General features: G+C 52.1%; 1 protein-coding gene across 1 annotated transcript; it reads left to right on the top strand.

The window, feature by feature from the left end:
* The first annotated feature begins 7727 nt into the window (after positions 1-7727).
* On the top strand, positions 7728-21046 carry WDR24 (WD repeat domain 24). The gene is made up of 10 exons (XM_044303003.1): positions 7728-7962; positions 9244-9894; positions 11604-11781; positions 12071-12746; positions 14320-14435; positions 14511-14626; positions 14707-14811; positions 18255-18592; positions 18954-19138; positions 19779-21046. Exons 2-10 carry the CDS (start codon positions 9414-9416, stop codon positions 19945-19947), a joined length of 2364 nt encoding a protein of 787 aa, XP_044158938.1. The 5' UTR covers positions 7728-7962; positions 9244-9413; the 3' UTR covers positions 19948-21046.
* The last annotated feature ends 413 nt before the right edge of the window (positions 21047-21459 follow it).

The raw sequence follows: 21459 nt of genomic DNA, 5'->3' as shown, positions 1-21459 counted from the left end.
TGTTAATGGCCATGTGGTATTACCGGTGCTGCACTGTTTAGTCGGCCTGCATTGTTAATGGCCACGTGGTATTACCGGTGCTGCACTCTTTAGTCAGTCTGCATTGTTAATGGCCCCGTGGTATTACCGGTGCTGCACTGTTTAGTCGGCCTGCATTGTTAATGGCCCCGTGGTATTACCGGTGCTGCACTGTTTAGTCGGCCTGCATTGTTAATGGCCACGTGGTATTACCGGTGCTGCACTCTTTAGTCAGTCTGCATTGTTAATGGCCACGTGGTATTACCGGTGCTGCACTGTTTAGTCGGCCTGCATTGTTAATGGCCACGTGGTATTACCGGTGCTGCACTGTTTAGTCAGTCTGCATTGTTAATGGCCCCGTGGTATTACCGGTGCTGCACTGTTTAGTCGGCCTGCATTGTTAATGGCCACGTGGTATTACCGGTGCTGCACTGTTTAGTGAGTCTGCATTGTTAATGGCCACGTGGTATTACCGGTGCTGCACTGTTTAGTCGGCCTGCATTGTTAATGGCCACGTGGTATTACCGGTGCTGCACTGTTTAGTCAGTCTGCATTGTTAATGGCCACGTGGTATTACCGATGCTGCACTGTTTAGTCGGCCTGCATTGTTAATGGCCACGTGGTATTATGGTTGCTGCACTGTTTAGTCGGCCTGCATTGTTAATGGCCACGTGGCATTACCGGTGCTGCACTGTTTAGTCGGCCTGCATTGTTAATGGCCACGTGGTATTACCGGTGCTGCACTGTTTAGTCAGTCTGCATTGTTAATGGCCACGTGGTATTACCGATGCTGCACTGTTTAGTCGGCCTGCATTGTTAATGGCCACGTGGTATTATGGTTGCTGCACTGTTTAGTCGGCCTGCATTGTTAATGGCCACGTGGTATTACCGGTGCTGTGTGGTCATTAACAATGCAGAGCAACTACACAGTGCAGTCCTAGTTAGATTGTTGTAGTCCGCTGCAGCTCATACGGTTTGCGCGGTAGTCGACCGCAGGGCGTCCACGTCGCAACCTCCCGTGTCTTGTCACAATCACGCCGTGTGGTCTTGCCCTGAATGCTGAGGATTTCCCGCACAATTCCACGGAGGAATGTCTGCAGCGTATCCGCCCCATGTGGTAAGTTGACCCAGGCAGGAGGATAACCTTCGAGCATCTGCTTGCTGGAGTCAGGCGTGATCTCCAGCTCTGGCGTGAAGCGACGTTGCGATCTGGCCGCAGGGTGAGCTGCCACAGGTGACAGGTGGCCCGTACCCTGCCCCCATCTGGGGTCCCCAGACCACGCTGACTCCCCGTGGTTCTCCCTTGTCTCAGAGTGTGACGAGCGGCACAATGTGCGAATAAAGATTCTGCTGAGTGTAAAGGAAATAATCTCATTCTGATTGCATTTAACCCCCGCGGTGTCAGCAGGACTGGGTGGGGGAGACGCTCAGCCCCTTCGTACCTAGTGCTGGCTGCAGGGGGGAGACCCAGCAATTACAAGGCATCGGCGCCACCTAGTGGAGGTTTAGGGTCACCACTGCAGACTCAATGTGGTGTAGATTTGCCGTGGATTCCACCCCGTGCATTGCAGAAATTGACAAGCAGCAGATTTAAAATCTCCTATGTGGAGAATCGCACGTGGATTCTGTGTCGGACCCCCATGGCCTATCCTAAGGATAAACCATCGACATCAAAGACCTGGAAAATCCCTTTAAGAATAACCTGGATGTCTAGTCTTAAAGGGGTTGTCTTACGAAAAACATGTATTTCCTATTCACAGAACATGGAATAAGTGTCTGATCAGCTGTATGGGACCGTGGGAGCACTTACCTGTCTGGAGCGGCAGGGGGGTGCGGGAGCACTTACCTGTCTGGAGCGGCAGGGGACCGCGGGAGCACTTACCTGTCTGGAGCGGCAGGGGACCGCGGGAGCACTTACCTGTCTGGAGCGGCAGGGGGTCATTCAGAGGGGACACTCAGGACAGACGCTTGTCCCCTATTCTCAGGGGACACACGGACCCTCTTAAAGGGATGGTCCTTCTCCTTGAATATTGTTCCTGAAAAGCTTGAGCTACTTTCACACTGGCGTTTTGGCTTTCCGTTTCTGAGATCCGTCATGGGCTCTCACACGCGGTCCAAAACGGATCCGTTTAGCCCCAATGCATTCTGAATGGAAAAGGATCCGCTCAGAATGGATCAGTTTCCCTCCGTTCCGCTCTGGAGGCGCCTGCAGCGTCTTGGTGTCCGTCTGACGAAACTGAGCCAAACGGATCCGTCCTGACACACAATGTAAGTCAATGGGGACGGATCCGTTTAAATGGTCTAAAATAACAAGCTGAGCGGTACTTACCCCCCCCCCCCCCCCGCGTCCCCCCCCCCAGTCTCTGGCGTCCAGTGATGATGTTTCTATAAGGACATGAGACCGCTGTGGTGGCGGCAGCAGTGACCTCAGAGGCGGCTGTCATTATGGGGGCACCCTGCCTGTCAGTATGGGGGCTCTCTGGCTGTCATTATGGGGACACTGGCTGTCATTATGGGGGCTCTCTGGCTGTCATTATGGGGACACTGGCTGTCATTATGGGGGCTCTCTGGCTGTCATTATGGGGGCTCTCTGGCTGTCATTATGGGGGCTCTCTGGATGTCATTATGGGGACACTGGCTGTCATTATGGGGGCTCTCTGCCTGTCATTATGAGAGCTCTCTGACTGTCATTATGAGAGCTCTCTGGCTGTCATTATGGGGACACCCTGCCTGTCATTATGAGAGCTCTCTGGCTGTCATTATGAGAGCTCTCTGGCTGTCATTATGGGGGCTCTCTGGCTGTCATTATGGGGGCTCTCTGGCTGTCATTATGGGGGCTCTCTGCCTGTCAATATGGGGGCACTCTGCCTGTCATTATGGGGGCACTCTGACTGTCATTATGAGAGCTCTCTGGCTGTCATTATGGGGACACTGGCTGTCATTATGGGGGCTCTCTGACTGTCATTATGAGAGCTCTCTGGCTGTCATTATGGGGGCACTGGCTGTCATTATGGGGGCTCTCTGGCTGTCATTATGGGGGCTCTCTGGCTGTCATTATGGGGACACCCTGCCTGTCATTATGGGGGCTCTCTGGCTGTCATTATGGGGGCACTCTGCCTGTCATTATGGGGGCACTCTGGCTGTCATTATGGGGGCTCTCTGGCTGTCATTATGGGGGCACTGGCTGTCATTATGGGGGCTCTCTGGCTATCATTATGGGGGCACTCTGCCTGTCATTATGGGGGCACTCTGCCTGTCATTATGGGGACACTCTGGCTGTCATTATGGGGGCACTCTGCCTGTCATTATGGGGGCACTCTGCCTGTCATTATGGGGACACTCTGGCTGTCATTATGGGGGCACTGGCTGTCATTATGGGGGCTCTCTGGCTGTCATTATGGGGGCACTCTGCCTGTCATTATGGGGGCACTCTGGCTGTCATTATGGGGGCACTCTGCCTGTCATTATGGGGGCACTCTGCCTGTCATTATGGGGACACTCTGGCTGTCATTATGGGGGCACTGGCTGTCATTATGGGGGCTCTCTGGCTGTCATTATGGGGGCTCTCTGGATGTCATTATGGGGACACTGGCTGTCATTATGGGGGCTCTCTGCCTGTCATTATGAGAGCTCTCTGGCTGTCATTATGGGGGCTCTCTGGCTGTCATTATGGGGACACTGGCTGTCATTATGGGGGCACTCTGCCTGTAATTATGGGGGCACTCTGGCTGTCATTATGGGGGCTCTCTGGCTGTCATTATGGGGACACTGGCTGTCATTATGGGGGCTCTCTGGCTGTCATTATGGGGACACCCTGCCTGTCATTATGGGGGCTCTCTGGCTGTCATTATGGGGACACCCTGCCTGTCTTTATAGGGTCTCTCTGGCTGTCATTATGGGGACACTGGCTGTCATTATGGGGACACCCTGCCTGTCATTATGAGAGCTCTCTGGCTGTCATTATGAGAGCTCTCTGGCTGTCATTATGGGGGCTCTCTGGCTGTCATTATGGGGGCTCTCTGGCTGTCATTATGGGGGCTCTCTGCCTGTCAATATGGGGGCACTCTGCCTGTCATTATGGGGGCACTCTGACTGTCATTATGAGAGCTCTCTGGCTGTCATTATGGGGACACTGGCTGTCATTATGGGGGCTCTCTGACTGTCATTATGAGAGCTCTCTGGCTGTCATTATGGGGGCACTGGCTGTCATTATGGGGGCTCTCTGGCTGTCATTATGGGGGCTCTCTGCCTGTCAATATGGGGGCACTCTGCCTGTCATTATGGGGGCACTCTGACTGTCATTATGAGAGCTCTCTGGCTGTCATTATGGGGACACTGGCTGTCATTATGGGGGCTCTCTGACTGTCATTATGAGAGCTCTCTGGCTGTCATTATGGGGGCACTGGCTGTCATTATGGGGGCTCTCTGGCTGTCATTATGGGGGCTCTCTGGCTGTCATTATGGGGGCACTCTGGCTGTCATTATGGGGACACCCTGCCTGTCATTATGGGGGCTCTCTGGCTGTCATTATGGGGGCACTCTGCCTGTCATTATGGGGGCACTCTGGCTGTCATTATGGGGGCTCTCTGGCTGTCATTATGGGGGCACTGGCTGTCATTATGGGGGCTCTCTGGCTATCATTATGGGGGCACTCTGCCTGTCATTATGGGGGCACTCTGCCTGTCATTATGGGGACACTCTGGCTGTCATTATGGGGGCACTCTGCCTGTCATTATGGGGGCACTCTGCCTGTCATTATGGGGACACTCTGGCTGTCATTATGGGGGCACTGGCTGTCATTATGGGGGCTCTCTGGCTGTCATTATGGGGGCACTCTGCCTGTCATTATGGGGGCACTCTGGCTGTCATTATGGGGGCACTCTGCCTGTCATTATGGGGGCACTCTGCCTGTCATTATGGGGACACTCTGGCTGTCATTATGGGGGCACTGGCTGTCATTATGGGGGCTCTCTGGCTGTCATTATGGGGGCACTCTGCCTGTCATTATGGGGGCACTCTGCCTGTCATTATGGGGGCACTCTGCCTGTCATTATGGGGACACTCTGGCTGTCATTATGGGGGCACTGGCTGTCATTATGGGGGCTCTCTGGCTGTCATTATGGGGGCTCTCTGGCTGTCATTATGGGGGCACTCTGCCTGTCATTATTGGGGCACATCTGCCTGTCATTATGGGGGCACTCTGGCTGTCATTATGGGGGCACTCTGGCTGTCATTATGGGGGCACTCTGACTGTCATTATGAGAGCTCTCTGGCTGTCATTATGGGGGCTCTCTGGCTGTCATTATGGGGGCACTGGCTGTCATTATGGGGGCTCTCTGGCTGTCATTATGGGGGCTCTCTGGATGTCATTATGGGGACACTGGCTGTCATTATGGGGGCTCTCTGGCTGTCATTATGGGGGCTCTCTGGCTGTCATTATGGGGACACTGGCTGTCATTATGGGGGCTCTCTGGCTGTCATTATGGGGACACCCTGCCTGTCATTATGGGGGCTCTCTGGCTGTCATTATGGGGACACTGGCTGTCATTATGGGGGCTCTCTGGCTGTCATTATGGGGACACTGGCTGTCATTATGGGGGCTCTCTGGCTGTCATTATGGGGGCTCTCTGGATGTCATTATGGGGGCTCTCTGGCTGTCATTATGGGGGCTCTCTGGCTGTCATTATGGGGACACTGGCTGTCATTATGGGGGCTCTCTGGCTGTCATTATGGGGACACCCTGCCTGTCATTATGGGGGCTCTCTGGCTGTCATTATGGGGACACTGGCTGTCATTATGGGGGCTCTCTGGCTGTCATTATGGGGACACCCTGCCTGTCATTATGAGAGCTCTCTGGCTGTCATTATGGGGGCTCTCTGGCTGTCATTATGGGGGCTCTCTGCCTGTCATTATGGGGACACTGGCTGTCATTATGGGGGCTCTCTGGCTGTCATTATGGGGCACTCTGCCTGTCATTATGGGGGCACTCTGGCTGTCATTATGGGGGCACTCTGACTGTCATTATGAGAGCTCTCTGGCTGTCATTATGGGGGCTCTCTGGCTGTCATTATGGGGGCTCTCTGGCTGTCATTATGGGGACACCCTGCCTGTCATTATGGGGGCTCTCTGGCTGTCATTATGGGGACACTGGCTGTCATTATGGGGGCTCTCTGGCTGTCATTATGGGGACACTGGCTGTCATTATGGGGGCTCTCTGGCTGTCATTATGGGGACACCCTGCCTGTCATTATGGGGGCTCTCTGGCTGTCATTATGGGGACACTGGCTGTCATTATGGGGGCTCTCTGGCTGTCATTATGGGGACACTGGCTGTCATTATGGGGACACTGGCTGTCATTATGGGGGCTCTCTGGCTGTCATTATGGGGACACCCTGCCTGTCATTATGGGGGCTCTCTGGCTGTCATTATGGGGACACTGGCTGTCATTATGGGGGCTCTCTGGCTGTCATTATGGGGACACCGGCTGTCATTATGGGGGCTCTCTGGCTGTCATTATGGGGACACCCTGCCTGTCATTATGGGGACACTGGCTGTCATTATGGGGGCTCTCTGGCTGTCATTATGGGGACACTGGCTGTCATTATGGGGGCTCTCTGGCTGTCATTATGGGGACACCCTGCCTGTCATTATGGGGACACTGGCTGTCATTATGGGGGCTCTCTGGCTGTCATTATGGGGCACTCTGCCTGTCATTATGGGGGCACTCTGGCTGTCATTATGGGGGCACTCTGACTGTCATTATGAGAGCTCTCTGGCTGTCATTATGGGGGCTCTCTGGCTGTCATTATGGGGGCTCTCTGGCTGTCATTATGGGGACACCCTGCCTGTCATTATGGGGGCTCTCTGGCTGTCATTATGGGGACACTGGCTGTCATTATGGGGGCTCTCTGGCTGTCATTATGGGGACACTGGCTGTCATTATGGGGGCTCTCTGGCTGTCATTATGGGGACACCCTGCCTGTCATTATGGGGGCTCTCTGGCTGTCATTATGGGGACACTGGCTGTCATTATGGGGGCTCTCTGGCTGTCATTATGGGGACACTGGCTGTCATTATGGGGACACTGGCTGTCATTATGGGGGCTCTCTGGCTGTCATTATGGGGACACCCTGCCTGTCATTATGGGGGCTCTCTGGCTGTCATTATGGGGACACTGGCTGTCATTATGGGGGCTCTCTGGCTGTCATTATGGGGACACTGGCTGTCATTATGGGGGCTCTCTGGCTGTCATTATGGGACACCCTGCCTGTCATTATGGGGACACTGGCTGTCATTATGGGGGCTCTCTGGCTGTCATTATGGGGACACTGGCTGTCATTATGGGGGCTCTCTGGCTGTCATTATGGGGACACCCTGCCTGTCATTATGGGGACACTGGCTGTCATTATGGGGGCTCTCTGGCTGTCATTATGGGGACACCCTGCCTGTCATTATGGGGGCTCTCTGGCTGTAGTCCGTGGTCTCCCGGACACGTTCAGTACACGTGGTGCAAAGTAAACCGTGAGGGAAATTTAAGGATCAAAAAGAGGGACACTTGGGAGGAGACTGTACGTCCTGATATGTGACCCGTCTATAGACTGACACAATGCAGCGGGCGGAACGCTCTGAGCGCGGAACCTTTATTCTTTTATGTCCGAGCATGTGGGGAAGAAAATAAGCGTCGGACCATTTACACTTTCGGCTGTTTCCGGTGTCAGGTGCGAGCCTGTGAGTGTCCCGTGTTCCCGGTGGCCCTGGCGGGGTGTGGTCAGTGACCGGTGACCCGGGTTTTGTGCCTCTTCTCCCGGGGTTAGTGGCCGGACACGGCGGGTGCACTCTCCTTTTGCTTCCCTCCTGCAACTTTTCTCCTTGTTTCCAGCCACAGGCGGCGCCGTCCTGGTTGTTATTTGTAGACAGCCTCGTCTCCCAGAGATGTCCGCACAGGTCAGTCCTCCATAGTCTGAGAGTTGTAGTCCTCTCATTGCTGATTGTGTGGGAGTAGTAGTTCTTCCCATATCTGATCCCGTGGGAGTTGTTGTTCCCCCATATCTGATTGTGTGGGAGTTGTAGTCCCCCCGTATCTGATTGTGTGGGAGTTGTAGTCCGTCCCGTCCCCCCCGTATCTGATTGTGTGGGAGTTGTAGCCCCCCCCCCGTATCTGATTGTGTGGGAGTTGTAGTCCCCCCCCGTATCTGATTGTGTGGGAGTTGTAGTCCCCCCCCGTATCTGATTGTGTGGGAGTTGTAGTCCCCCCCCGTATCTGATTGTGTGGGAGTTGTAGTCCCCCCCGTATCTGATTGTGTGGGAGTTGTAGTCCCCCCCGTATCTGATTGTGTGGGAGTTGTAGTCCCCCCCGTATCTGATTGTGTGGGAGTTGTAGTCCCCCCCGTATCTGATTGTGTGGGAGTTGTAGTCCCCCCCCGTATCTGATTGTGTGGGAGTTGTAGTCCCCCCCGTATCTGATTGTGTGGGAGTTGTAGTCCCCCCCGTATCTGATTGTGTGGGAGTTGTATTGTGTGGGAGTTGTAGTCCCCCCCGTATCTGATTGTGTGGGAGTTGTAGTCCCCCCCGTATCTGATTGTGTGCGAGTTGTAGTCCCCCCCGTATCTGATTGTGTGGGAGTTGTAGTCCCCCCCCCCCGTATCTGATTGTGTGGGAGTTGTAGTCCCCCCCCGTATCTGATTGTGTGGGAGTTGTAGTCCCCCCCGTATCTGATTGTGTGGGAGTTGTAGTCCCCCCCGTATCTGATTGTGTGGGAGTTGTAGTCCCCCCCGTATCTGATTGTGTGGGAGTTGTAGTCCCCCCCGTATCTGATTGTGTGGGAGCTGTAGTCCCCCCGTATCTGATTGTGTGGGAGTTGTAGTCCCCCCCGTATCTGATTGTGTGGGAGTTGTAGTCCCCCCCGTATCTGATTGTGTGGGAGTTGTAGTCCCCCCCGTATTTGATTGTGTGGGAGTTGTAGTGTCCCCCCCCGTATCTTCTTCTTCTTCTTCTTCTTTTTTTTTTTTTTCTTCCTCTCTGCTGTTTGGGGGAAGGGAGCTGACAACCTGACAACCCCACCTGATTAGTGAATGCATGTAAATTAGAAAGTTGTCAGATTGCCTAGGTATCTGGTGGACATGGTGAGAACAGTCCGCCATAGTCCCGGCACACTCCACCGGACGCCCTCTAGTCCCTCCATACTCATTAGACTAATCCCAGAATCCTCTGCTCTTCCTTCTGTAGGTCCGGTTCTTCGGAGGGTCGGTGTAGTATCTGTACCAGAGGCGGCTCCTCGCCGGAACGTCCGTCGCGCTCGCGGAGCAGCATGGTTTTTCTCACCGCTGGTCTGTAGAACCGCTCTTGTGGAGACCCTCAGCGGCGTTTGGAAGGGGGCCAGCGGCCGGGTACCCGCCATGGAGAAGATGGCGAGGGTCACCACGGCCCTAGGCGGTAACACCCTGACAGGGCGCACCATGTTCTGTCACCTCGATGCCCCCGCCAATGCCATAAGCGTCTGCCGCGATGCCACCCAAGTGGTGGTGGCCGGTCGTAACATCTTCAAGATCTACTCCATGGAGGAAGACCACTTTGTGGAGAAGCTGAACCTGAGAGTGGGCCGCAAGACGTCCCTCAATTTCAGCTGTGCCGATGTGGTGTGGCATCAGATGGATGAAAACCTTCTGGCCACGGCTGCCACCAATGGCGTGGTGGTGACATGGAACCTAGGCAAGCCGTCCCGGAACAAGCAGGACCAACTCTTTACGGAGCACAAGAGGACGGTGAATAAAGTCTGCTTCCACCCCACCGAGGTCTACATGCTGCTCAGCGGCTCCCAGGACGGATTCATGAAGTGCTTTGACCTCCGGAAGAAGGACTCGGTCAGCACCTTCTCAGGTGATTGGGTTACGATATCTCGGGACGCATCTACGTGCGAGACCGAGGACGCTTCTTGAACTGATCTTGAAGGAATGTTTCAGTCTTGTCTGGAGGGGTTGTCCCACTATAAGAACTTTTCACTGTCCATAAGTGTCTGATCGTGGGGGTCTGACACGTGAGACCCCCAGAGATTACAAGAATGAGCTGCTGGAACGGTGGTTGCGCTGCCGCTTAGTTTATCTGTATGGCACTGCCGGGGATAGGCGAGCGCTGGACGCGGCTTCTCTTCGACAGTCCCATAGAGTTGAATGGAGCGGCAGCAGGTATGTGTGACCTCCTCTGGGAACTCCGACACCTCGTTCTTGTCATCAGTGGGGGTCCCAGCAGTCCGACCCCCGGCGATCAGATGCTTTGCTCCGATTCTGTGGATAAGTTCCCATTTACACTGCCGTAGTGCCGCCGTGCCAGTGTTGCGGTCTCCAAACCATTTAAACTCTGCATCGTAGTGTGGGCCCATTGACTTCAATGTGTCTGTGATCTGCAAGCTATGGCGAAAGTTTGGACCTGTCCTATTTTGCGGAGCCCATGGAAACACCCAGAAGCCCTTCCAGGTGCCTCCTCTCCGCAGAAGATAGGACAGGTCTGAACTTTCGCCATATCTTGCGGATCATGGACCCATTGAAGTCGATGGGTCTGCACTATGATGCACAATTCACGCGCCCAGTCCGCAAAACGGGCATAGCGGCACTACGGCCGTGTAAGTGGGCCTAAAGGGACCTTGAACTGTCTAATGGACTTTTTATTTCAGTTCCTCCCCAGAATCTCGTCAGGGAATCTCGTCTTGTTCCCCTCCAGAGGTTGACAAAAAAATGTAAAGACTTAAAGGGGTATTCCCATCTCAGACAATGGGGGCATATCGCTAGGATATGCCCCCATTGTCTGATAGGTGCTGGACTCGCACCTACAAGGAGAATGGAGCGGAGAAAGTTGAGGAGGGCTCATGCGCCGCAGCCCTCCATTCATTTCTATAGAGCCGCCGAAAATAGCCAAGCGCTGGCTCGTCTATTTCCGTCGGGCCCCATAGAAATGAATGGGAGCGGTGGCCGCGCATGCGCGGTGCACTCCCATTCACTTCAGTGGGAGAGGCGGGGAGCTGCGCCTGGTGGTGGACAGACCCCGGAGCCCAGGGTCCTCCAGCCACAACTCTCCCTGACTCCGTTCTCCTTGTAGGTGCGGGTCCCAGAGATGGGATATGCCCCCATTGTCTAAGATAGGATAACCCCCAACCTGTTACCCCCCTCTGTACCCTTACTGCAGACTGCTAGCAATTCATTCATAACTTCTAGTGCAAATAATAAAGGAAGGGCCCAACAAGATCAGAGGCTCCAGAATTGTTATTACATGAGGAATGCATAAAGCTATTAAAACAGGCATGTCAGGAGCGGTGAGAGGTCCTGTTTAATACTTGTGAAAGCTGAGGGTTTGTTACAGTTGCTTCTGGTTCAGGCAAATGTCTGTGAGCTAAACTCAGCAGCTGCTCAGTTCTGTCTTCTCGTTTGTTACAGTGTATCAGTCCAGAGTCCGCAGAGGGATACCATAGTAACGAGCCCATCAGCTGTGAGAGCACGGCGAGGGCCGTACAGATTTTCCGCCGCCGACAGCAAGCAGAGATCTTTAAAATGTCATTCTCTGTGCCGACGTTCTGACTGTTTTCCTCCCGTCCCCAGGTCAGTCAGAGAGTGTGAGGGACGTCCAGTTCAGCATCCGGGACTACTTCACCTTCGCCGCCACCTTTGAGAATGGAAACGTCCAACTCTGGGACATCCGAAGGCCGGACCGATTTGAGCGCATGTTTACCGCCCATAACGGCCCGGTGTTCTGCTGCGACTGGCACCCTGAGGACAGGTAGGTACCCCAGAATCACATTGTAGGACATAGAGGCTCTATTCTCGTTCGAGATTATCTCCAGGATGTGTTTGTGGTCCTCTAGGTTCACGCCCGCAGTCGGTGACCTCTGTACACCCTACCTGAGACTTGTATGTGGTCTTCGCCCCCTTGCCTCCTGAACAGGTTGTCTGTTCCTGGTCTGATGCTACAGCTGCTCGCTCTCCCCTCTCACAGCGTTGAGAACCTGCAGCTGCATCTCCCTCCTCCTTGCCTTCTACCTACTATGTCTTTGATCCCTTCCTTGCAGGGGATGGCTGGCCACTGGCGGGCGTGATAAGATGGTGAAAGTGTGGGACATGAACACCAACCGGGCCAAGGAGATCTACTGCGTACAGACCATCGCCTCCGTCGCCCGGGTGAAGTGGCGTCCTGAGAGGAAGTACCACCTCGCAACATGTTCCATGATGGTGGACCATAACATCTACGTGTGGGACGTCCGCAGGCCTTTCATACCGTTCGCTACTTTCGAGGAGCACAAGGACGTGACGACGGGCATCGTATGGCGCCACCTCCACGACCCGTACTTCCTGCTCTCGGGATCTAAGGACAGCACCTTGTACCAGCACATCTTCAGAGACGCCAGGAGGCCGATAGACCGCGCCAATCCCGAAGGCCTCTGCTACGGACTGTTCGGAGATTTGGCTTTTGCAGCCAAGGAAAGCCTGATTTCTTCCTCCTCCTCCTCCTCCCAGGACTCCAATAGGAAACCCTACGACAGGCGGCACCCGATCTTCTTCTTGAGGAAGCAAGACCCCATGGAGCAGTTTGAGAACATCTCCAGTGGTCTGATGGTATTTGAGGCGGGGGGCGAGGACATGGGCTGGTTCGTGGCCACGGCGGAGAGGTACGCTCTGGCTGGGAAGCCTCTGGCGGAACTTTGTGATCACAATGCAAAAGTGGCTCGAGAACTGAACAGATGGCAGGTGAGCGGAAGGGTGGGGGATGGGCGCGGACCTGGTCATACACTAGAGGGGGCAAAGGATCGCTCTTTAAAAGGCGTTATCCCATGAAAAATATTTGTCACCTGTTGACAAAATGAACATTGGATCATGGGGGGGGTCTGACCGCCGATCCCGAGTCCACTCTCTGAAGGGAACGGTAGTGTGCAGGTCGTTCACCGCTCCATTCACTTCTATTGGACTGAAATGAACGTAGCGGCGGTCCAAAATGCGCTCTACCGCTCCCTTCAGAGGGGGGGGCTCTGGGATACCATGTTCTTGGGATCGCGGGGGGTCCCAGTGGTCAGACCGCCCTGTGATCCGATATTTATCACCTGTCCCTTGGTTAGCGGATAAGTACTGTTTGTGAGAACTCCACCATCCATAACCCCCCAAACAACATTCCTGTGGACCCTCCTCCGACCTCTGTGTGTTACGGGCTGGCCCACGTGAAGCCTTCAAGGGGTGAGCGATCACTGAAAACTCGCGTGGTCGGGCGGGGGCACTCCATGCATTTTCCCTGCTTGGTCCCTTTAAAGGGGTTGTGTCACCTCGACGTTGGTGGCATATTGCTAGGATTTGCCACCAGTGTCATATAGGTGCGAGTCCCACCTCTGTATACCACACCTATCATGTGCGGCGTGCTCTCCATTCGCTTCCAAAAACGAGCGAGTGTGCTTTCGGAAGGCTCATAGAAATGAATGCAGAACACAGCGCAAGCGCGGCCACCGCTCCATTCACCTCTGCCGGAAATAGCCAAACCAGTGGTCGGGTATTGTCAGAGCTCCTGTAGAAATGAATGGAGGGCGGCCACGAATACGCAGCTGTTCTTCTTCATTCACTTCCGGTGGTCCCGTTCTGGAGATAGCAGCAGGTCCCAGAGGGGGGACCCCCCCCCCCCCCACCTATCTGACATTGATGGCATGTCCAATGTCTGATGGGGACTGGACGTTTTCTGTGCACTGGTACATTGTAGCAAAACATCAGTTGTAAAAAGTATTAGGTCAGAATGAATTTTCAGTGTCTGTATATTATCAGGAAGGTTTCTGTTCACTGCCAGCAAGCAGAAATCTGAAAGGCAAAGAACGAAAATAAACTCTATTTGCATAAAATCGGAAAATCCCTTTAAAGGGATTTTTTGGGATTTTGATAGTGATCACCTCTCCTCGGGATAGGTCATCAGTATCTGATCGGTGGTGGTCTGACACCTGGGACCCCCAACAATCGGCGGTATGAGGAGGCACTAGCGCCGCGGCCTTCTCTGCCCTCTCCAAGCACAGCGCCGTACACTGTATAGAAGCAAATGCGGCTGAGCTGTAATACCAAGCACAACCACTATATATGTGCGGCGCTGTGAGCGGGGAGAAGGCCGCGGCGATCCCATACTGAGGATAGGTCATCATTAGTAAAATCCCGGAAAACTCCTTTAAACCTGTATGGAAAGCTGTTCAGGGGTGCCAGCTGTTGGGAAACTACAACTCCCAGCATGTTCACCGCTGTAAAGCTTTATCACACCCGAGGTCTTGTAGTCGTCTCATTATATTACTCTTCCTTCCAGGTTGCTCAGACGTGGACGATGCTGGGCATCATCTACTGCAGCCCGGGCACCGTGCCCCCCACAAATCTCAACCACAGCCTGGGCAAAAGCAGCAGCTCGCAGCCCGTTCTGAACAGGTGGGGTGCCAGCGCCTCCTGTGTCCCGTCTGTGTCACCAGGCCCGTCCCTTTAACTGTCACCTTCTCTGTGCAGCTTTAACCAGAAGGAAATGCCAGCGGGGGTGGGCAGCGAGGCTTGGCTGGAACACAGCAAAGGAGACAGCCGGGCGGACAGCATACTGATGGACTCTGCAGCCATTAATAATGAGGGTAAGGAGAGAGGCCGGGCTGTCAGGACGGTCCCGGCCGCCCGCCGCCTCTCATCTGCTTTCTAACCCTTCTGTATTCAGAGAACGAGGAGACAGAGGGCAGTGACGTTCCTGCTGACTACCTCCTGGGGGACGTGGAGGGAGACGAGGATGACCTGTACCTGGTGGACCATGATCATCCGCACCGTGAGTCTTACCTACCCTGCCTGTAACCTGCACGGAACCGCAAGGCGCGAAAACTGTCATTTGTATATGTGCAGTCATAATTCTGCTGGAAACAGTCAGCAAGCTTGTAGTCAGCCATACCCCTGACAGCTCAGCTGTGCTCCTGTAATGCTAGGGAGCAGGCAATCTTCAGATGAAGCCTGCAGAATACTGAGTGCAGCTCTGGAGTATAATACAGGATGTGACTCAGGATCAGTACAGGAGAAGTAATGTATGTACACAGTGACTGCACCAGCAGAATAGTGAGTGCAGCTCTGGAGTATAATACAGGATGTAACTGAGGATCAGTACAGGATAAGTAATGTATGCACACAGTGACTCCACCAGCAGAATAGTGAGTGCAGCTCTGGAGTATAATACAGGATGTAACTCAGGATCAGTACAGGATAAGTAATGTATGTACACAGTGACTGCACCAGCAGAATAGTGAGTGCAGCTCTGGAGTATAATACAGGATGTAACTCAGGATCAGTACAGGATAAGTAATGTATGTACACGGTGACTGCACCAGCAGAATAGTGAGTGCAGCTCTGGGGTATAATACAGGATGTAACTCAGGATCAGTACAGGATAAGTAATGTAATGTATACACAGTGACTCCACCAGCAGAATAGTGAGTGCACCTCTGGAGTATAATACAGGATGTAACTCAGGATCATTACAGGATAAGTAATGTATGTACACGGTGACTGCACCAGCAGAATAGTGAGTGCAGCTCTGGGGTATAATACAGGATGTAACTCAGGATCAGTACAGGATAAGTAATGTAATGTATGCACACAGTGACTCCACCAGCAGAATAGTGAGTGCAGCTCTGGAGTATAATACAGGATGTGACTCAGGATCAGTACAGGATAAGTAATGTGTGTACACAGTGACTGCACCAGCAGAATAGTGAGTGCAGCTCTGGAGTATAATACAGGATGTGACTCAGGATCAGTGCAGGATAAGTAATGTATGTACACAGTGACTGCACCAGCAGAATAGTGAGTGCAGCTCTGGAGTATAATACAGGATGTAACTCAGGATCAGTACAGGATAAGTAATGTATGTACACAGTGACTGCACCAGCAGAATAGTGAGTGCAGCTCTGGAGTATAATACAGGATCAGTACAGGATAAGTAATGTATGTACACAGTGACTCCACCAGCAGAATAGTGAGTGCAGCTCTGGAGTATAATACAGGATGTGACTCAGGATCAGTACAGGATAAGTAATGTGTGTACACAGTGACTGCACCAGCAGAATAGTGAGTGCAGCTCTGGAGTATAATACAGGATGTGACTCAGGATCAGTACAGGATAAGTAATGTATGTACACAGTGACTCCACCAGCAGAATAGTGAGTGCAGCTCTGGAGTATAATACAGGATGTAACTCAGGGTCAGTACAGGATAAGTAATGTAATGTATGTACACAGTGACTGCACCAGCAGAATAGTGAGTGCAGCTCTGGAGTATAATACAGGATGTGACTCAGGATCAGTGCAGGATAAGTAATGTATGTACACAGTGACTGCACCAGCAGAATAGTGAGTGCAGCTCTGGAGTATAATACAGGATGTGACTCAGGATCAGTGCAGGATAAGTAATGTATGTACACAGTGACTGCACCAGCAGAATAGTGAGTGCAGCTCTGGAGTATAATACAGGATGTGACTCAGGATCAGTGCAGGATAAGTAATGTAATGTACACAGTGACTGCACCAGCAGAATAGTGAGTGCAGCTCTGGAGTATAATACAGGATGTAACTGAGGATCAGTACAGGATAAGTAATGTATGCACACAGTGACTCCACCAGCAGAATAGTGAGTGCAGCTCTGGAGTATAATACAGGATGTAACTCAGGATCAGTACAGGATAAGTAATGTATGTACACGGTGACTGCACCAGCAGAATAGTGAGTGCAGCTCTGGGGTATAATACAGGATGTAACTCAGGATCAGTACAGGATAAGTAATGTAATGTATATACACAGTGACTCCACCAGCAGAATAGTGAGTGCAGCTCTGGAGTATAATACAGGATGTAACTCAGGATCAGTACAGGATAAGTAATGTATGTACACGGTGACTGCACCAGCAGAATAGTGAGTGCAGCTCTGGGGTATAATACAGGATGTAACTCAGGATCAGTACAGGATAAGTAATGTAATGTATGCACACAGTGACTCCACCAGCAGAATAGTGAGTGCAGCTCTGGAGTATAATACAGGATGTAACTCAGGATCAGTACAGGATAAGTAATGTATGTACACAGTGACTGCACCAGCAGAATAGTGAGTGCAGCTCTGGAGTATAATACAGGATGTAACTCAGGGTCAGTACAGGATAAGTAATGTATGTACACAGTGACTCCACCAGCAGAATAGTGAGTGCAGCTCTGGAGTATAATACAGGATGTGACTCAGGATCAGTACAGGATAAGTAATGTGTGTACACAGTGACTGCACCAGCAGAATAGTGAGTGCAGCTCTGGAGTATAATACAGGATGTGACTCAGGATCAGTGCAGGATAAGTAATGTATGTACACAGTGACTGCACCAGCAGAATAGTGAGTGCAGCTCTGGAGTATAATACAGGATGTAACTCAGGATCAGTACAGGATAAGTAATGTATGTACACAGTGACTCCACCAGCAGAATAGTGAGTGCAGCTCTGGAGTATAATCCAGGATGTAACTCAGGATCAGTACAGGATAAGTAATGTATGTACACAGTGACTGCACCAGCAGAATAGTGAGTGCAGCTCTGGAGTATAATACAGGATAAGTAATGTATGTACACAGTGACTCCACCAGCAGAATAGTGAGTGCAGCTCTGGAGTATAATACAGGATGTGACTCAGGATCAGTACAGGATAAGTAATGTGTGTACACAGTGACTGCACCAGCAGAATAGTGAGTGCAGCTCTGGAGTATAATACAGGATGTGACTCAGGATCAGTACAGGATAAGTAATGTATGTACACAGTGACTCCACCAGCAGAATAGTGAGTGCAGCTCTGGAGTATAATACAGGATGTAACTCAGGGTCAGTACAGGATAAGTAATGTAATGTATGTACACAGTGACTGCACCAGCAGAATAGTGAGTGCAGCTCTGGAGTATAATACAGGATGTGACTCAGGATCAGTGCAGGATAAGTAATGTATGTACACAGTGACTGCACCAGCAGAATAGTGAGTGCAGCTCTGGAGTATAATACAGGATGTGACTCAGGATCAGTGCAGGATAAGTAATGTATGTACACAGTGACTGCACCAGCAGAATAGTGAGTGCAGCTCTGGAGTATAATACAGGATGTGACTCAGGATCAGTACAGGATAAGTAATGTATGTACACAGTGACTGCACCAGCAGAATAGTGAGTTTTCTTACTTATAGTGGACTACCTTTTCTTACAGCTGAGGATCAGGAGTATATTCTTCCCCAGGAAGGTTTTCCCTTGCGTCACGAGATCACAGACACCCCTTCGGCTCTGGACCACCTGCAGGATAAGGCGGACTCTCCCCACGTGAGCGGCAACGAGGCTGAGACGGTGTCCCTGACTCCAGTAGAGTCTTTCTCCCTCATCTCCATCTCCCATGCCTTGTATGAGAACAGGCTTCCTTCTGACTTCTTCAACCCCACCGTGCGGGACATGTTGTGTTACTACGCCGAGCAGGGAGACGTGCAGATGGCGGCCTCTGTCCTCATTGTGTTGGGAGATCGAATCCGCAAGGAGATCGATGAGCAGATGCAGGTAACAATCTGAAGAGGGGTCATCACCATTGTCATCTGTGTGATAGTTCTCTGGATGATCTGAGTGGCCGCCCTGACAGCCAAGGACTCCACCTGCTCTTAATTGTGTGCAAGAGTAAGATATTCGCAGGGTTAATAATTGTGGCTTCCTGCGGCCACCACAAGGGGGAGCTAACAGCCAGCATTTGGCCTTATGCAGCTAGAATTGAGCTCAGTGGCAACTATATAAATCTGTATGTACCGTGCTCCCCCTAGTGGTAATTGCAGGTAAGTACTGTACCATTTTAACGGCACAAAAGGGAAGCGGTCCAGCGCTGCACCTCCACGGGTCGCCTTGTAAGATCTGTGCCTCTCTTCCGCAGGAACACTGGTTCACCTCTTACATCGACCTACTCCAACGCTTCAAGCTGTGGAACGTCTCCAATGAAGTGATCAAACTGAGCACGTCCAGCGCCATCAACTGCATGAACCAGGCCTCCACCACCCTCCACATCAACTGCAGCAACTGCAAGCGGCCCATGAGCAACACGGGCTGGATCTGCGATCGGTGAGTGCGGACAGGAGGTGGCGCTATACAGTGATGACTGAGATGTGGTAACTAGAGATCAGCGAATTTCTTCAAAATTCGATTCGGCCGCTTCGCCGAATTTTACAAAAATATTTGCTTCGTGACGTAGTGGGTAGGCGGGTGCAATGACGGGGAGTTGCGATAGCGCCACTCCCCATAATTGTACCCCTCAGATGCCGCGTTCATACGCGATTGCGGAATCTGAGCGTAAAAACGGTGTAAAATTAACAGAAAAAAAAAAATGCTACTTGCCGCCTCCATTTGCTTGCGGTGGGCTGGCTGCCTCCATCTTGCTTGAAGATCGGCCCGAGATTACGTTGTCACGCTGGTTGGCGTGGTGACGTCGTACGTCATCGCGCATGGGATTTCGGCTGAGATCTTCAATCAAGATGGCGGCAGCCGGGCCCGTCGCGAGCAAATGGAGGAGTTAGTTAAGTATGATTTTTTTATTTTTTGCTACCACGAAGCAGGAGAAAATTCGGCTTCGCCGTGAATCGAATTTGTCCTGAAATTCGGGATCGAATGCCACTTTGTTGGATTCGATTCGCTCAACTCTAGTGATAACGTATGACCAGAGGGTGTAACGTAGTGATAACCTGGTCTGGTTCTTCCTTCCCAGATGCCGGCAGTGCGCCAGTATGTGTGCCGTGTGCCACCATGTGGTGAAGGGCCTGTTTGTCTGGTGCCAGGGCTGTGGGCACGGTGGCCATCTTCAACACATTATGAACTGGATGCAGACGAACTCTCACTGTCCGGCCGGCTGCGGTCACCCCTGTGAATACAGCTGAGCGTAGGGTTTGTATGTCGAAGCTCATTGGCGCCCTCTGGTGTGTACTGGCAGCATGGCAAGAGATTTTCCCATTCTTAGCTTGTTCAGATGAGCCCTAGTTCTGTCGGGTAAAAACATCCGATTTTTCCATCCGCGTCAAATCAGGATCGTTCTGGAAGTCAGTTTGTTCCGTCCGCATGGCATCAGTGCACCTTCTGTTTTTCATGTGTGTGAAAAATAAATGACCGCCTGCCCAGCGTTTCTAGCAGCCATCAGTGAAAAACGCACCACACGTGGATTGCGTCTGTTTGTCCAAACTGACAGTGATGGAACGTGCTGAACGAACCGATGGTCTGTGAAAAAGAAAGTGACGTGAATTGTCCGGAGTCTTGTTCTGCTCTCGGCAAGCATCTGGACGGGACAGACATTCAGCACCGAGCTTCCCATATTGGTACGTCCTGTCCCCCCCCCCCAACTCTAATCTTAATATTGGTTTATACTCAGAGTGATGGCCGCCATCAGTGTGCTTCCTGAGCCTGCCAGGAGATGGCGCGCTTTTATCAGTGAGTCATGTGGACTCCTTTTCATCCATTTTATGTTGTTAGTTCCCTGCTACATCCGGGGTCTGCACTGCAGAGTCGGGAACCCCCTGCCCTCATGTGATGTCCCCGGGATGAATGGCGCAGCGGCCCGTTGTGTGTAGTCACCGCAGGGACTTCTAGCTGCCCCGGCAGAGCGTAGGAGCTAGGACCCAGCAGGGTCAGGTCAGTGAGTGGTTTTCTTATTTTTTTTAAGGTGTCACAAGGTGACATCTAAGACGTCTGAAGGCCTTAATATAAATCTGTTGTAAAATAATAAGTCATTCTCCAGAACATGCAGCGTCTCATAGGTTACATCACCCGTCTCTGCCCCGGTCCCAAATGTCACCATCACTCTCACCCTTTCTAACCCCTCTCTCTCTTCCCCTGCTCTGTCTTCCTCTTTGCTCTGACCCTCCCTTTCTTTTTCTCCTTTTTATTCCTTCTTCTTCTCTTCCTTACACTCTTTCTTTCGTCTTACACTATCTTTTCTTTTCCTCTCTTCCTGGCACTCTATCTCGTCTCTTCCTTCCTCTCCTTCTCTCTCTCTCTCATTTCTTTCTTACACTCTCCTTCTCTTTCTTGTCTCATCCCTGCACTCTCACTTTCGTCTCTTCCTTGCACTCTCCTCTCTCTCTCTCTCTCTCTCCTCTCTCTCTCTCTCTCTCTCTCTCTCTCTCTCTCCTCTCTCTCTCTCCCCTCTCTCTCTCTCCCCTCTCTCTCTCTCTCTCTCATCCTTGCACTCTCCTTCTCTCAAGATCTCTGCTTGATGCCAGTGAATGACGCAGGTCGATGGCTGACAGCCGTCCTGTAACGCACTGTGCACCATTGCGTCTGTCACAAAACCTGGAAGTAGACAGTGACTGTGGCAGCAAGCAGAGATCTTGAAAACTGCAAGGAATTGGTACAGAAAGAATATTGGCAATTTCCATATCTGGGTAGAATCCATGCTG

This window comes from Bufo gargarizans, chromosome 8, assembly GCF_014858855.1.
Source record: "Bufo gargarizans isolate SCDJY-AF-19 chromosome 8, ASM1485885v1, whole genome shotgun sequence".
Classification (NCBI taxonomy): Eukaryota; Metazoa; Chordata; class Amphibia; order Anura; family Bufonidae; genus Bufo; species Bufo gargarizans.
Note: the sequence above shows the minus strand (reverse complement) of the source record. Positions and strands in the feature narration are given on the sequence as shown.